This window comes from Canis lupus, chromosome 6, assembly GCF_048164855.1.
Source record: "Canis lupus baileyi chromosome 6, mCanLup2.hap1, whole genome shotgun sequence".
Classification (NCBI taxonomy): Eukaryota; Metazoa; Chordata; class Mammalia; order Carnivora; family Canidae; genus Canis; species Canis lupus.
In genome coordinates, this window is record NC_132843.1 from 42,879,287 (window position 1) to 42,893,977 (window position 14,691).

The window sequence follows — 14,691 nt, forward strand, 5'->3', positions numbered from 1 at the left end:
TCACTAGACACAATCTCATCAGAAATAAGGAAGGTCAAGGGCAATAGAGCAATATATTCAATGTGCCAATAAGAAAAAATAAGCAAGAATTCTGAATCCCACGAAACTATTCTTCACAAACGTAGGAGAAATAAAGACATTCTCTGATAAAAATCTAGAGAATCTGTTGCTACAAAACAAATTAGGAAGAAATACTAAAAAACACCCTTTGAGATAAAAGGAAATACCAGACATTAACTAAAATCCACAGTGAGGAAAGAAGAACACCAGAAATTTTAAATATGTGGGTACCCATAAAAAACTGTGTGTACAGAATACATACATACACACTTTTCTTCCCTGTTCTCTTAATTTCATCTTAAAAACATAAGATCACTTAAAGCAATAATTATAATACTGTATACCCAGGTTTATCACAGATATAAATGTAATACAGATGATGACGACAGTAAAAAGGAAGTGGGAAGAAATGGGGCTAAACTGAAGCAAAGTTGCTATATTTCACCAGAAGCCAGTAATTAACCTTAACTAGGTTGTGACATGTTAAAAATGCATCATACTGCCTAAAGCAAACACACACACAAACCCCTCAAAAATAACAAAAGAAAAATTAAAATTGTATATTAAAAATATTTGTGTAACACAAAAGCCAGCAGCAAAGGAGGTACAAAGGAACATAAAAGATGAGACATATTGTAAACAAATAGCAAAGTTACAGACATCAACACAACCATATCAATAATTACATGAAATGCAAATGGACTTAAACACTAATCAAAAAGTGGAGCTTTGTAGACTGGATTAAAAAAAAACAAACAAGGGCAGACTGGGTGGCTCAGCGGTTTAGTGCTGCCTTCAGTCCAGGGCGTGATCCTGGAGACCCGGGATCAAGTCTCATGTCAGGTCGGGCTCGCTGCATGGAGCCTGCTTCTCCCTCTGCCTGTGTCTCTGCCTCTCTTTCTCTTTGTGTCTCTCATTAATAAATAAATAAAATATTAAAAAAAAAACAAGACTTAACTATATGCTATCTATATATTTCTAAATGCCTGAGTCATGTTTAGATTCAGACACAAAGAAGCTGAAAGTGAAAAGATAGAAGAAGATACACCAAGGTAGCAATCACTGTAGGAGTAGCAAAATGGCTATACTAATAATAGACAAAAATTAAAAATAAGGAATATTACTAGAAACAAAAAGGGACATTTCATAATGATGAAAGAGTCAATGTATCAGGAAAATATGACAAATAAAAAAATACATGTATACCTTAATAGAGCACCAAAATACACAAAGCAAAAACTGCCAGAATGTAAAAACAAAATAAATATTTTTCTCAGTAGTTGATATGAGACAGAAAAATCAGTGAGTATATAGAAGACATGAACAACACTCTCAACCATTTTGATCTAACACATATGAATGTGTGACCCAGCATCACAACAGTCCTCTGGAACACACATGGGACATTCTGTAAGACAGACTATCTGCTGGCCAAACAAGTCTCAATAACTTCAAGAGAACTGAAGTCATACAAAGTGCATGCTCAAACCACAACAAAATTGTTAGAAATCAGTGAGTCTTCTCCAAAAGCACTTGAGTATATAAAATAACCTGAGAGAATACTTGTAAAATGAAAAATGTAGGAATTTGAATATAAAGCAACTAACTCAAGGGAAAATTGGGAGGGAGTACAAGCTAATTTGTGGCCTGTATGGTACTGTCGCATGTACAGTATTGTAGTGTGTACAGTATTGTGACATGTATGGTAATTAGTCCATGTATTCTAGGCCTAAATACACCAAACTTTAGAGGAGGAAATATAAAGCTGGGGGCGGGGGGTGAAGGGAGCTACTGGGGATTTTTTTTGAGTATATATTACTTTCATAGATCAAGAAAAAAAGATATTGCCACATTTTAAATAAATTATCTGCAGATGACATTTGTGCCCCTCTTCCACAGATCTCTGCCTGAAGGTCAAGTCAGGTTCCCCAATTATTAAAGTAGTATCTATCGGTTCAAGGGATGACTAACTTCTATTCGAAACTAACTGGTTCAAAAACTTAAAAAATTTTGGTTTAAACTTCTTTGTCTCTAATATAGCTTTTGCCCTAACAGTCATTTCTTTCTTAAGATTTATTAATTTATTTTAGAGAGAGAAAGAGAGAGCATGCACAGACAAACAGGATGGGCAGAGGGAAAGGGAAAGAATCTCAAGCGGACTCTGCACTGAACACGGAGCCTAACGTGGGGCTCAATCTCACAACCATGAGATCATGACTGGAACTGAAATCAAAATTCCGACACAACCGTTAACAGTCATGTTGGGGTGCCTGAGTTGCTCAGTCCCACATCAGGCTTCCTGCATGGAGCCTGTTTCTCCCTCTGCCATGTCTCTGCTTCTCTCTCTCTGTCTCTCTCATGAATAAATAATAATTTATTTATATATATATGATAATAAAATCTTTTAAAAATGTGTATAATTTTATAAATTATGACAAATATCCATGTAAAAGAAACCTTTATCAAGTCACAGAATATTCCTATCACTCTGGAAATTTCCTCCTTCCTAGTCAACACCTTTTTCAGCAGTAATCACTTTTCTGTTATTTTTCTGCCATGAATTAATTTTGCTTGTTCTACAACTTCATAGATATGAAACCCTAATGCATTCTATAGTTTTCAGCTTCTTTTGCTCAGCAAAAGTTAATCTATATGTCAGTAGCTAGTTTCTCTTAATTGCCAATTTGTATTCTATCATAAGAAAATACCACATCTATCCATTTTCCCATTATTTCCAGGTTTTGGCTTTAAAATGGTGAACAAAGATGCTATGAACATTCTAGGACATAGCTAGCTTTCTGTGGACAGCTGTTTTCACTTCTCTTAATTAAATACCTTGGAAGACAACAACCCGATCACAGGGCAGGCATAGAATTAATTTTGTAAAACACTACAACACTTTTCTACAAAGTGGCGGACCATTTCACAATACCACCAAAAAAGCCCAGGAACTATGGTAGCTCCACATTTTTAACAACACTTGGTGGCATTGGTTGTTTCAACATTAGCCATTCTGGTGTGAGTACTTCATTATGCTTTTAATTTGCATTCTCTTAATGACTGATGATGTTGAGTACTTTTTTATATGCTTATTGGCCATTCATATATTTTCCTTTCATAAGTGTCCATTCAAGTGTTTTGTCTAGTTATTTGAACCAGATTGCCTTTCTATTACTAACTTAGAGTTCTTTATATTTTCTAGATACAGGTCTTTTTTCAAATATATATTTTGGAAATATTTATTCTCAATATGTGGCCTGCCTATTTATTTTCTTAATGGTGCTTTTAAAGAGCAAGTTTTTAAATTAAACCTAAAAATCATCTTTTGTTATCTTCTTTGTCAGATCCAAGAAATTTCTGCCTATTTACAAATCCCAAAGATATTTTCCTGTATTTACTTATAGAAGCTTTATAATTTTAGCTTTCATGTTTGGCCCTTTGGTTTTTTTTTTTTTTTTTTTAAGACTTAATTTATTTGAGAGAGAGAGACAGAGACAGAAAGAGAGAGAAAACAAGCAGAGGGGAGGGGCAGAGAGAGAAGCAGACTCTCCGCTGAGCAGGGAGCCTGATGCGGGGCTCCATCCCAAGAACCTGAGATCATGACCTGCAATGAAGGCAAATGCTCGACCGACTGAACCACTCAGGTCCCTGCCCTTTGGTCCATCCTAGGTAAAGTTTTTTTGCATGGTGTGAGGAAACGCCAAGTTTCATATGGATATCTAATTACTCCAGCATTACTGGAATGCCGTTCCTTTCCACTGAAATACTTTGATACCTTTGGGAAGTCAACTGCACATATGTGAGGATCTACTTCTGAGTTAGATTATCCTTCCCACTTTCATAGAAATATTATAATAAGCATATCAATTTCAATTAGAAAAAAGAAAATGTCCACTGTGATTTGGACTGTCTGCCTCAGCATATCAATCTTGGCAGAACTGACTTTTTAAAAAAAAATTTATTTTTTTTTTAAGATTTTATTTATTTATTCATGAGACACACACACACAGAGGCAGAGACACAGGCAGAGGGAGAAACAGGCTCCATGCAGGGAGCCTGATGTGGGACTCGATTCCCGGTCTCCAGAATCAGGCCCTTGGCCAAAGGCAGCGCTAAACTGCTGAGTCACTCAGGCTGCCCTATTAATTCTTTTTTTTTTTTTTAAATTTATTTATGATAATCACACACACAGAGAGAGAGAGAGGCAGAGACACAGGCAGAGGGAGAAGCAGGCTCCATGCACCGGGAGCCCGACGTGGGATTCGATCCCGGGTCTCCAGGATCGCGCCCTGGGCCAAAGGCAGGCGCCAAACCGCTGCGCCACCCAGGGATCCCTTAATTCTTTTTTTTAGACGTTAAATTCTACCCCCAACATGGGGGCTCAAATCGATGACCAAGAATCATATGCTCTTCCAACTGAGCCAGCCAAGTACCCCAGAACAGATATATATTTTTTTAAAGATTTATTTAGGAGGGGTCTGGGTTGCTCAGCCCATGAAGCATCTGCCTTTGGCTCAGGTCATGATCTCAAGGTCTTGGGATCGAGCCCCACATTGGGCTTCCTGCTGAGGAGGGAGTCTGCTTCTCCCTCTTCCTCTGCCCCTCTTCCAAGCTTCTGCTTTCTCTCTCAAATAAATAAAATCATTTTTTTTAAAGATTTCATTCATTCATTCATTCATTCAGAGAGAGAGAGAGACAGGCGGAGGGAGAAGCAGGCTCCATGCAGGAAGCCCGACGTGGGACTCGATCCCAGGTCTCCAGGATCACACCCCAGGCTGCAGGCGGTGCCAAACCGCTGCTCCACCGGGGCTGCCCTCAAATAAATAAAATCTTTAAAAATATATATCAACTGACATAATTGACAGTGTTTTTCAGATTCTCTATGTTTGTACTGATTTTTTTCCCTCTTCTCAGTTCCTGGGAGAGAGGTGTTAAAATTTACCATATGATCTTCTGTATATAGCTTCCTTTAGCTGTCTCAGTTTTTGCTTTAAGTATTTTAAAGTTCTGCTATTAGGGACTTACTAATGAATGTAATTAGGATTGTTGCATTTTTCTGCTGAATTGACCATTTTATCATTATCAAATATTCCTCTCTCTCTCTGGTAATACTCCTTGTTTTGAACTCTACTTTGTCTAATGTCAATATAGCCACCTCAACAGTCTGTGGTCAGTATCTGCATGCCACATCTTTTTCACACTTTTTTTTTCTTTAAAGATTTTATTTATTTATTCATGAGAGATACACAGAGAGAGGCAATGACACAGGCAAAGGCCCCTCACAGGGAGCCGGATGCAGGACTCGATCCCAGGACTGGGATCATGCCCTGAGCCAAAGGCAGACACTAATCCACTGAGCTTCTCAGGAGTCCCTTCACACTTTTGTTTAATCTATCTGTGATTCGGGACACCTGGGTGGCTCAGCGGTTGAGCGCCTGCCTTTGGCCCAGGGCATGATCCTGGAGTCTGGGGAACAAGTCCCATGTCGGGCTCCCTGCATGGAGCCTGCTTCTCCCTCTGCCTGTGTCTCTGCCTCTCTTTCTCTCTCATGAATTAAAAAAAAAAACAAAAAAAAAATCTATCTGTGATTATATATTTTAAGTACAATTCTTAAAGATAGCATATTGTTGGGCACTTCTTTTTTTTTTTTTTTTATTCAGTCTGATAATCTCTACTTTTTCAGTATAGTGCTTGGTTCACTGACATTTAATATAATGAAAATAGGATCAGACTTGAGTCTACCATCTTGCTATTTATTTTTTATTTACTCCATGTGTTTTTTGTTTCCCTGTCCTTTCTTTCTCATCATGTTTTAACTGTTAGAATTTCAAAATTAACTTCTCTATTGGCTTTTTTAAGTATGCCTCTTAGCATTTTTTAAAAAAGTAGCTCCTGGGGAGCCTGGCTGGCTCAGTTGATTAAGTGTCTGAGTCTTTTTTTTTTTTTTTTAATTTTTTTTAAAAATTTTTTATTTATGATAGTCACAGAGAGAGAGAGAGAGGCAGAGACACAGGCAGAGGGAGAAGCATGCACCGGGAGCCTGACGTGGGATTCGATCCCGGGTCTCCAGGATCGCGCCCTGGGCCAAAGGCAGGCACTAAACCGCTGCGCCACCCAGGGATCCCAAGTGTCTGAGTCTTGATTGTGACTCAATCTTTTGTGAGATTGACCTCCATATCCAGCTCTGCACTGGGTGTGCAGCCTGCTAAAGATACCTTTACTCTCTCTCGCTTTAAAAAAAAGTAGGTCCTTCTACTAGTTCTCAAAGGATAACCCCACACCAACAGCATCAACATCACTTGGAACCTTGTTAAAAAATGAAAATTCTCAGGCCCTACGCCTGATCTTCTGCATCAGAAACTCAGAAGGGGGTGGGGTCTGCAATCTGTTTCATCTAGCCCTCTAGGTAATTCTGATGCACCTTGAAGGTTCTGAACCTCAATACTCTACAGATTAGAATACCCAGTCTTTACTTATTACACTCTACTCATAGTCAACATTGTATGGTCTTATAAAAAATTCAACAAGCTTACAACATGATTGTTCTATTTTACACATATTTGCCATTTTCTGGTGTTTTCTTCTTTCTGTAGATTTGCGGTTCCATCATTTCCCTTCAATCTGAAAAATATCTTTGGCATTACTTCTGGCTTTTTTTTTTTTTTTTTTTTTGGCATATTTTTTGATGTAAAGTCAGCTGCTATTCATATCAGTGTTCCTCTTATGTAGTATGTTGTTTTTCTATGACCGCTTTCCAGATTTTCTCTGTACTTTTTCTGTATGGTATCTAATTATGGGCTTTGCATACATGTGGGTTATCTGGCTTGGGTTCAGAGTATTTTGGATCTGTACCTTTTTAAAAACAAATGTGGCAAAGGAAAAAAAAATGTGGGAACATTTTATCCTTTGTCTCCCCCCGCCCCCCGGGGCCATTGTGTCTCTCCTTTCCTTTTAGGGACTCTAATTAAACATCTGTTACATTGCTTAATAATTGTCTCAGAGGTCTCTGAGGCTCTACTACAGTTTTCTCCAGTTTTTCCACCCTGTTCTCAGAGTGGGATAATTTCTATGGATATATTCTCAGATTCAATGACCCTTGCTTTGCTGTTTCCAATCTGTTTTTAAGCCCACTTAGAATTTCTTTTCAGATACTGCACTTTTCACTTCTAAATTTGTTACATCTAAATAATTCCTCTATCTACTGAGATATCCCCCCTCATTATGATTTCATTTACATTTAAATTCTTGAACATGTTTTATAACAAACATTTTGAAGCCACTGCTAATTCCAATATCTGAGCCATCTCAGCAACTAATTCTACTGATGGCTTTTTCTCGACTACAGAACTTGTGTTCATGTTTCTTCATAGGTTCAGTCATTTTGTATTGTATGTTAGACAATATGTTGAACTTTTTCTGGTAGACAAAAAATTACTGGCAAATTTTTTTGGCCCTGCCTGCTTGCTCTTATTGTTAAGTCTGTTTCAGGTATGAACTAAATTGAGAGCATCTTTCCTCCTTAATGAGGTCCATTCTTATCTGACAGACCATAGATAAATATGTAGCAAACTAGATTTGGGCCATGGGCCATAGTTTGCTGACCCCTGCTCTAGATCAAATAAAAACATTAAAATATTGCTTTTAGAGAGCTTTAGGGGGCCCTTTCAGTATAATTACTAATTTATCTACTCACTTAACTCCTTTGTTATTTCTTGATTACATAAATTGTACTTTTTCCCAAGTAATTTAAAAAATAGACATTACAGCAGTTGAGGCATTACAGGTGGCTCAGCAGTTGAGCATCTGCCTTCAGCTGAGGACCACGATCCAGGAGTCCTGGGATCAAGTCCCGCATTGGGCTCCCCATAGGGAGCCTGCTTCTCTCTCTGCCTATGTCTCTGCTTCCCTGTGTCTCTCGTGAATAAATAAAAAATAAATCTTAAAAAAGAAAAAAAAACACCAAAAAACCAGACATCACAGATGATAAAATAATAACTTCTATAATATACTCCTATAGAACTATAGTTTACGCTTTTTAAATTTAAAAGCCATTGGTCTAGTGGTTATCTAGGTTAAAATTATAAAGCAAAATGGTAAGGAGCTTATCTTCACTTACCCGTAACTTTGGTCCCGATAACCAGAGGCAAAGGAATTTCATCTGGGAGATCTTTGAACTGGGAAACATCTGCAACTTTCCTTTGTTGCAAAAGCCTTATTTTCTGTCGTTTCTGTTTTAATGCTGATCTCTCTTCCTCAAAAAATGCAGAAGAACATCTAGAATAAATTATAAAAATCATATAAACTGATAACTATCCTATACAAAAACTTGCAATCAGGGGGTCCATGGGTGGCACAGTCGGCTGAGATCTGACTCCTGGGTTCAGCTCAGGTCATGATCCCAGAGTCATGAGACTGAGCCCCAGGTTGGGCTCCGAGCTCAGGGAGAGTCTGCAAAAGTTTTTCTCTCCCACTCCCTTTACCCACTCTGTGCTCACTCACTCTCTATCTCTCTAAAGTGAATAAATCTTAAAAAAAAAAAAAAAAAAAAAAAACCCAAAACTTGAAATCAAACCATCCATCTCACTGTTACTTCTTTTCCTCTCTTTCTTTCAAGTAATTGTATTTAAAAATGAGTTCTTAGAAATAATAATTATCTTTAAAGTAAATTATATCTTTTTAAAAACAGGACTTTGCAAGACTTAAAGATTTATAAGCAAGTCTACATCATCCTTTCCTACAAAGCAGGAGGATTTGTCCACCATCCTCTGACAACACTGCATCTGGATCATAGGACTCCCTCTGGGACAATGTTCAATTACAATATTCTATTCAGAAGAACATGATATTTTCCCTGTGACCCCATGAGCACACCAATATAGAACTAAAGATGAGGCTTACCACTGTGTAAATGTTTAATCATACTTCCTGCCTTGAAGCATAAATACCGAATTTACTCTTATCTTTAGGGACTGTTTTACTTCTATTTTCAAATACTGGGATGAATCAAAGTAACTTAAATATAGCTTTCGTGTCACAAAATATATATCCATAAAACAATCATCACAGACAAGATAATGAACATTTGAAGACATCAATCACTCCACAAAGTTTCCTTGTGGCATTTTATTATCCCTCCTTCGCATCCCTCCCATTTCTGTACCCCTACTTCTCAAGCAATTGCTGAAGTGCTCTCAGTCATTATAGTTTCTACCTTTTAAAATCTTATACAAAATAAATAAATAAATAAAAATAAAATCTTATACAAATGAAATCATGTAGAATGAACTCTTTTGTCAGGCTTCTTTCACTCAGCAGAATTATTCCAAGATTAATCTGTGTTGTTACATGTACCAATGGTTCATTCTTTTTATTGGAGAACAGTATCCATTTCTATGAATGGCCACCGTTTACCCATTCACCTACTGGTGGACATTTGTATTATTTTCAGTTTGGCGCTATTACAACAAAGTTGATATGAACATTTATGTGTATAGGTTTGGTTTTTTTTTAAGATTTTATTTATTTGTTCACGAGAGACAGAGAGAGAGGGAGAGAGAGAGAGAGAGAGAGAGAGGCAGACACATAGGCAGAGGGAAAAGCAGACTCCATGCAGGGAACCTGATGTGGGACTCGATTCTGGGACTCCAGGATCATGCCTGAGCCAAAGACAGACAGACACTTAGCTGCTGAGCCACCCAGGTGTCCCTGTGTATAGGTTTTTGTATAAATATAGGCTTTCATTTCTCTTAACTAAATACCTAAGAGTGGAATGGCGGGGTCGTATGGTCAGTGTATGTTTAACCCTTTTAAGAAACCAAAGAAGCCAGGGATGTCTGGGTGGCTATGTTAGAAAGCAAGATAACACTACAAAGGGAAAAGTCATTTCACATGAAAAGTAATTTTCAGAAAATAACATATTGGAGAGATTCACTTGATTTTTCTTTCTGGGGTTTTTCTGTTTTTGTTTTTAGATAGAATGCGTTTTTGTTTTACTGAGGTATAATAGATATATAAGACACTATGTAACCTTCAGGTGTACAAGAGAATGATTCAATATTTGTATATATTGTGAAATGATCACCACACTAAGTCTAGTTAACATCTGTCACCATATATAGTTACAATTTTTTTTTCTTGTGATAAGAACTTTTAAGATCTACCGTCAGCAACTTTAAAATATGCTTTACAGCCACTTGGGTGGCTCAGTTAAGCATCTGCCTTTGGCTCAGGTCATGATCTCGGGGTCCTGGGATCGAGCCCCACATCAGACTCCCTGTTCAGTGGGGAGCCTGCTTCTCCCTCTCCCTCTCCCCACCCTTCACTCATGCTCTCTCACAGTCTAATAAATAAATAAAATCTTTTTTTAAAAAAAGCTTTACAATACTATTAACTATAGTCATCACACTATACATTACATTCCATGACTCATAACTGCAAGGTTCTATCTTTTGATCCCCTTCACCCATCTCACCCTACCCCTTTATCTTGTTTTTATATAAAGTAAAATATGTAAGAAGGCTTTTGCGGTGATAGATGGTTTCTAAAAAGATAACAATGTATTAGTATACCCCGAGAGCTTCATTAAATATAGTGTACTCCTAAAAAACAAGGATGTGACCACTCAGGTCCACTTATGCATGGATTTTATTTTTTAATATAGTATGGTACTATAAATGTATCTTCCGTTCTTATGATTTTCTTAATACCATTTTCTTTTCTCCAGCTTATTTTATTGTAAGAACACAGTAATATATATGTGTTATTGACTGTTTATATTATCAGTAAGATTTCCAGTCAATAGTAAACTACTAGTAGTTAGGTTTTGGGGGGAGTCAAAAGTTATATGAAGATTTGACTGTGCAGGGTCGGCATCCCTAACCTCCATATTGTTAAAGGATCAAATATATTTTCTAGTGTATTCTTAAATATTTTTTGGAACATAGTGGGGCATAGAGAATGTAAGAAAATTATGTTCGAATCCTATAATTTGAAAAATGGAACTGTATTTAATCTTAAGATGCATCGATATAAAAAGCACCTATATTAAAGCTAGTTATGGGGGATCCCTGGGTGGCGCAGCGGTTTGGCGCCTGCCTTTGGCCCAGGGCGCGATCCTGGAGACCCGGGATCGAATCCCACGTCGGGCTCCCGGTGCGTGGAGCCTGCTTCTCCCTCTGCCTGTGTTTCTGCCTCTCTCCTCTCTCTCTCTGTGTGCCTATCATAAATAAATAAAAATTAAAAAAAAAAAAAAAAAAAAAAATAAAGCTAGTTATGGGATCCCTGGGTGGCGCAGCGGTTTGGCGCCTGCCTTTGGCCTAGGGCGCGATCCTGGAGACCCAGGATCGAATCCCACATCGGGCTCCCAGTGCATGGAGCCTGCTTCTCCCTCTGCCTGTGTCTCTGCCTCTCTCTCTCTCTCTCTCTCTCTCTGTGACTATCATAAATAAATAAAAATTAAAAAAAAAAAAAGCTAGTTATCAGGATATATTTAAAATATAATGATTCTGAAAAGTTATGTTTCAGGACTAGTCTTTGCAAAGATGAAAAGTAATCAATGTGGTAATTATACTACCAACTAACTTACTGGTTTATTTTAAATAAAAATATTTTTACCTCCGTGGTTTTCCCATAAGTCGCCTGATTTTTCCCCATTCTACTCTTGTTAACTTTCTTGTTTTTAAATTAGGAAAAGATTCCTTCAGACATACACAGAAGTCATTATCACCTTCAAAGAGTGGTCTGTAAGACAGAAATGGTAATTTAGTGGTTAATCACAATTATTTCAGAGGCATAAATTCAAAATATGCTTTACAATTTTCAACATTATACTAATCCTCAAATGCATCTTTCACTTCTACCCAGGACATATACAAAATTGGCACAATTTCAAACTGTTAAAACTAAAAGTGGCATTTGTGAAACAATTAATGTATACAATTTACTCAAGAAATGTCTGTGCTGGAGATTCCAGGAGACTCTGATTTTTGCTAAATCTCACATATGAGTATCCTAGTATATCTTGGCACTGTCATTACATCCAGTGAGGATGAACAATGTTAGCTACAAAGTATCTTTGTCCCAAAGGTAATACCAACAGCAAGGAGTCCTCTTTGAGATTAAGTAAATTTTAGAAAAATAGGGACTCTAGAGGGTTATATCAGTTCTTGGGAATTCTAGAACTCAGATCACACCAAGATACCCTGAAAGCCTCATAAACTATGGAAAAATCAGTGGACGAAAATAAAACAATTTCAGGGGGGCATGGCTGGGTCAGTACGTAGAGCATGTGACTCTTGATTTTGGGACTGTAAATCTGAGCCTCACGTTGGATACAGAGATTAGACTTCAATAAGGTCTTTTAAAAAGAAATTAGGGGGATACCTGGGTGGCTCAGCAGTTTAGTGCCTGCCTTCGGCCCAGGGCGTGATCCCTGAGTCCCGGGATCGAATCCCACATCGGGCTCCTTGCATGGAGCCTGTTTCTCCCTCTGCCTATGTCTCTGCCTCTCTCTCTCTCTGTGTCTCTCATGAATAAATAAATAAAATCTTTTTTTTTAATTTAATTTTTATTTATGATAGTCACAGAGAGAGAGATTGAGGCAGAGACACAGGCAGAAGGAGAAGCAGGCTCCATGCACCGGGAGCCCGATGTGGGACTCGATCCCGGGTCTCCAGGATCGCGCCCTGGGCCAAAGGCAGGCGCTAAACCGTTGTGCCACCCAGGGATCCCCAAATAAATAAAATCTTATAAAATCAAATCAATTAGGGCAGCCCTGGTGGCGCAGCGGTTTGGCGCCGCCTGCAGCCTGGGGCGTGATCTTGGAGACCCGGGATCGAGTCCCACATCAGGCTCCCTGCATGGAGCCTGCTTCTCCCTCTGCCTGTGTCTCTGCCTCTCTCTCTCTGTGTCTATGAGTAAATAAATAAAATCTAAAAAAAAAAAAAAAAAAAAAAAAAAAAAATCAAATCAATTAAATTAAATTAAATTAAATTAAAATAAATAAAATAAATAAATAAAATAAATAAAAATAAATAAAATAAAGAAATAAAATAAAATAAAGAAATGAAATGAAATGAAATGAAATGAAATGAAATGAAATGAAATGAAATGAAATTAGGGGGCAGCCCGGGTGGTTCAGCAGTTTAGTGCTGCCTTTAGCCCAGGGTGTGGTCCTGGAGACCCAGGATCGAGTCCCACGTCAGGTTTCCTGCATGGAGCCTGCTTCTCCCTCTGTGTCTTTGCCTCTCTCTCTCTGTCTCTCTCATGAATAAATAAATAAAATCTTAAAAAAAAAAAAAAGAAATTAGGGGTGCCTGGGTGGCTCAGTTGGTTAAGCATCTGCCTTTAGCTCAGGTCATGGTCTCAGGATTGGGATCAAACCCCACATCGGGCTCCCTGCTCAGCAGAGAGCCTGCTTCTCTCTCCCTCTTCCTCTGCTGCTCCCCATGCTGTGCTTTCTCTCTGTCAAATAAAGAAATAAAACCTTAAATAATAATAATAAAATAAATTTACAATTTTGGGGCATCTGGGTGGCTTGGTGAAGCATCTGCCTTTGCTCGGGTCACGATCCCAGGGGTCCTGGGATTGAGCCCCACATCGGGCTCCCTGCTCAGTGAGAGTCTGCTTCTCTCTCTCCTTCTGCCTGCTGCTCCCCCTGCTTGTTTTCTTCTGTGTCAAATAAAATTAATAAAGCTTTAAAAAAAATTAAAAATTTTAGGGCAGCCCGGGTGGCTCAGCGGTTTAGTGCTGCCTTTGGCCCTGGGCGTGATCCTGGAGACCCGGGATCGAGTCCCACATTGGGCTCCCTGGGTGGAGCCTGCTTCTCCCTCTGCCTGTGTCTCTGCCTCTTTCTTTGTGTCTCTCATGAATAAATAAATAAAATCTTTTACAAATTAATTAAAAATTTAAAACACAAAATAAAACAATTTCATTCATGAGTTTAGGAAACCAGGAACCAGTCTCAGCAATCAATGACACATGAAGGTCTTGGGTTCAAATACATTCGGACAGCCCCGGTGGCCCAGCGGGTTTAGTGCTGCCTTCAGCCCAGGGTGTGATCCTGGAGACCCAGGGTAGAGTCCCACGTCAGGCTCCCTGCATGGAGCCTGCTTCTCCCTCTGCCTGTGTCTCTGCCTCTCTCTCTCTCTGTGTCTCTCATGAATAAATAAATAAAATCTTAAAAAAAAAATACAAACATTCACGAGATTCCCTGTAGCATAGGTAACTGGTTTAAAAACCAGGAAAGGGAAGTAAAGACAAGGAACCAGCAAAGCAAGCATCAGTGACTAGCATGGATTCAATTAAATTAAGATGCATAAGAAATTTAAATTTTTCTCAGTAAATACTGCTGTTGAATAATTGGATTTCACCCAAATCTCTTACTATGTTCTGTTTAAACATTTACGTATAATTAAAGTATATAAATGTTATGTCTGAAATAGAAAGACTATCCTAGAGGCGTCTGGGAGGCTCAGCTCAGTAGGTTAAGTGTCTGCCTTCAGCTCAGGTCATGATCCCAGGCTCCTGGAATCAAGCCCTACGTCAGGCTCCCTGCCTAGAGCGGAGTCTGCTTCCCCCTTTCCCTTTGCCCCTCTCCCTGCTCATACTTCCTGTCTCTAAAATAAATAAAAG

At 38.5% G+C, this 14,691-nt stretch overlaps 1 protein-coding gene across 4 annotated transcripts in view; it reads right to left on the minus strand.

The window, feature by feature from the left end:
• Nucleotides 1-14,691, minus strand: part of LIN9 (lin-9 DREAM MuvB core complex component) — an 80,060-nt gene that overhangs the window by 40,248 nt on the left and 25,121 nt on the right. For all 4 annotated transcript variants that reach the window (XM_072830198.1, XM_072830197.1, XM_072830199.1 and 1 more), the window contains 2 exons: nt 11,674-11,799; nt 8,177-8,334 (listed from right to left, as the gene is read on the minus strand). In XM_072830198.1, the coding sequence (XP_072686299.1) occupies nt 8,177-8,334; nt 11,674-11,799 (284 nt within the window). The remainder of the gene's footprint in view (nt 1-8,176; nt 8,335-11,673; nt 11,800-14,691) is intronic.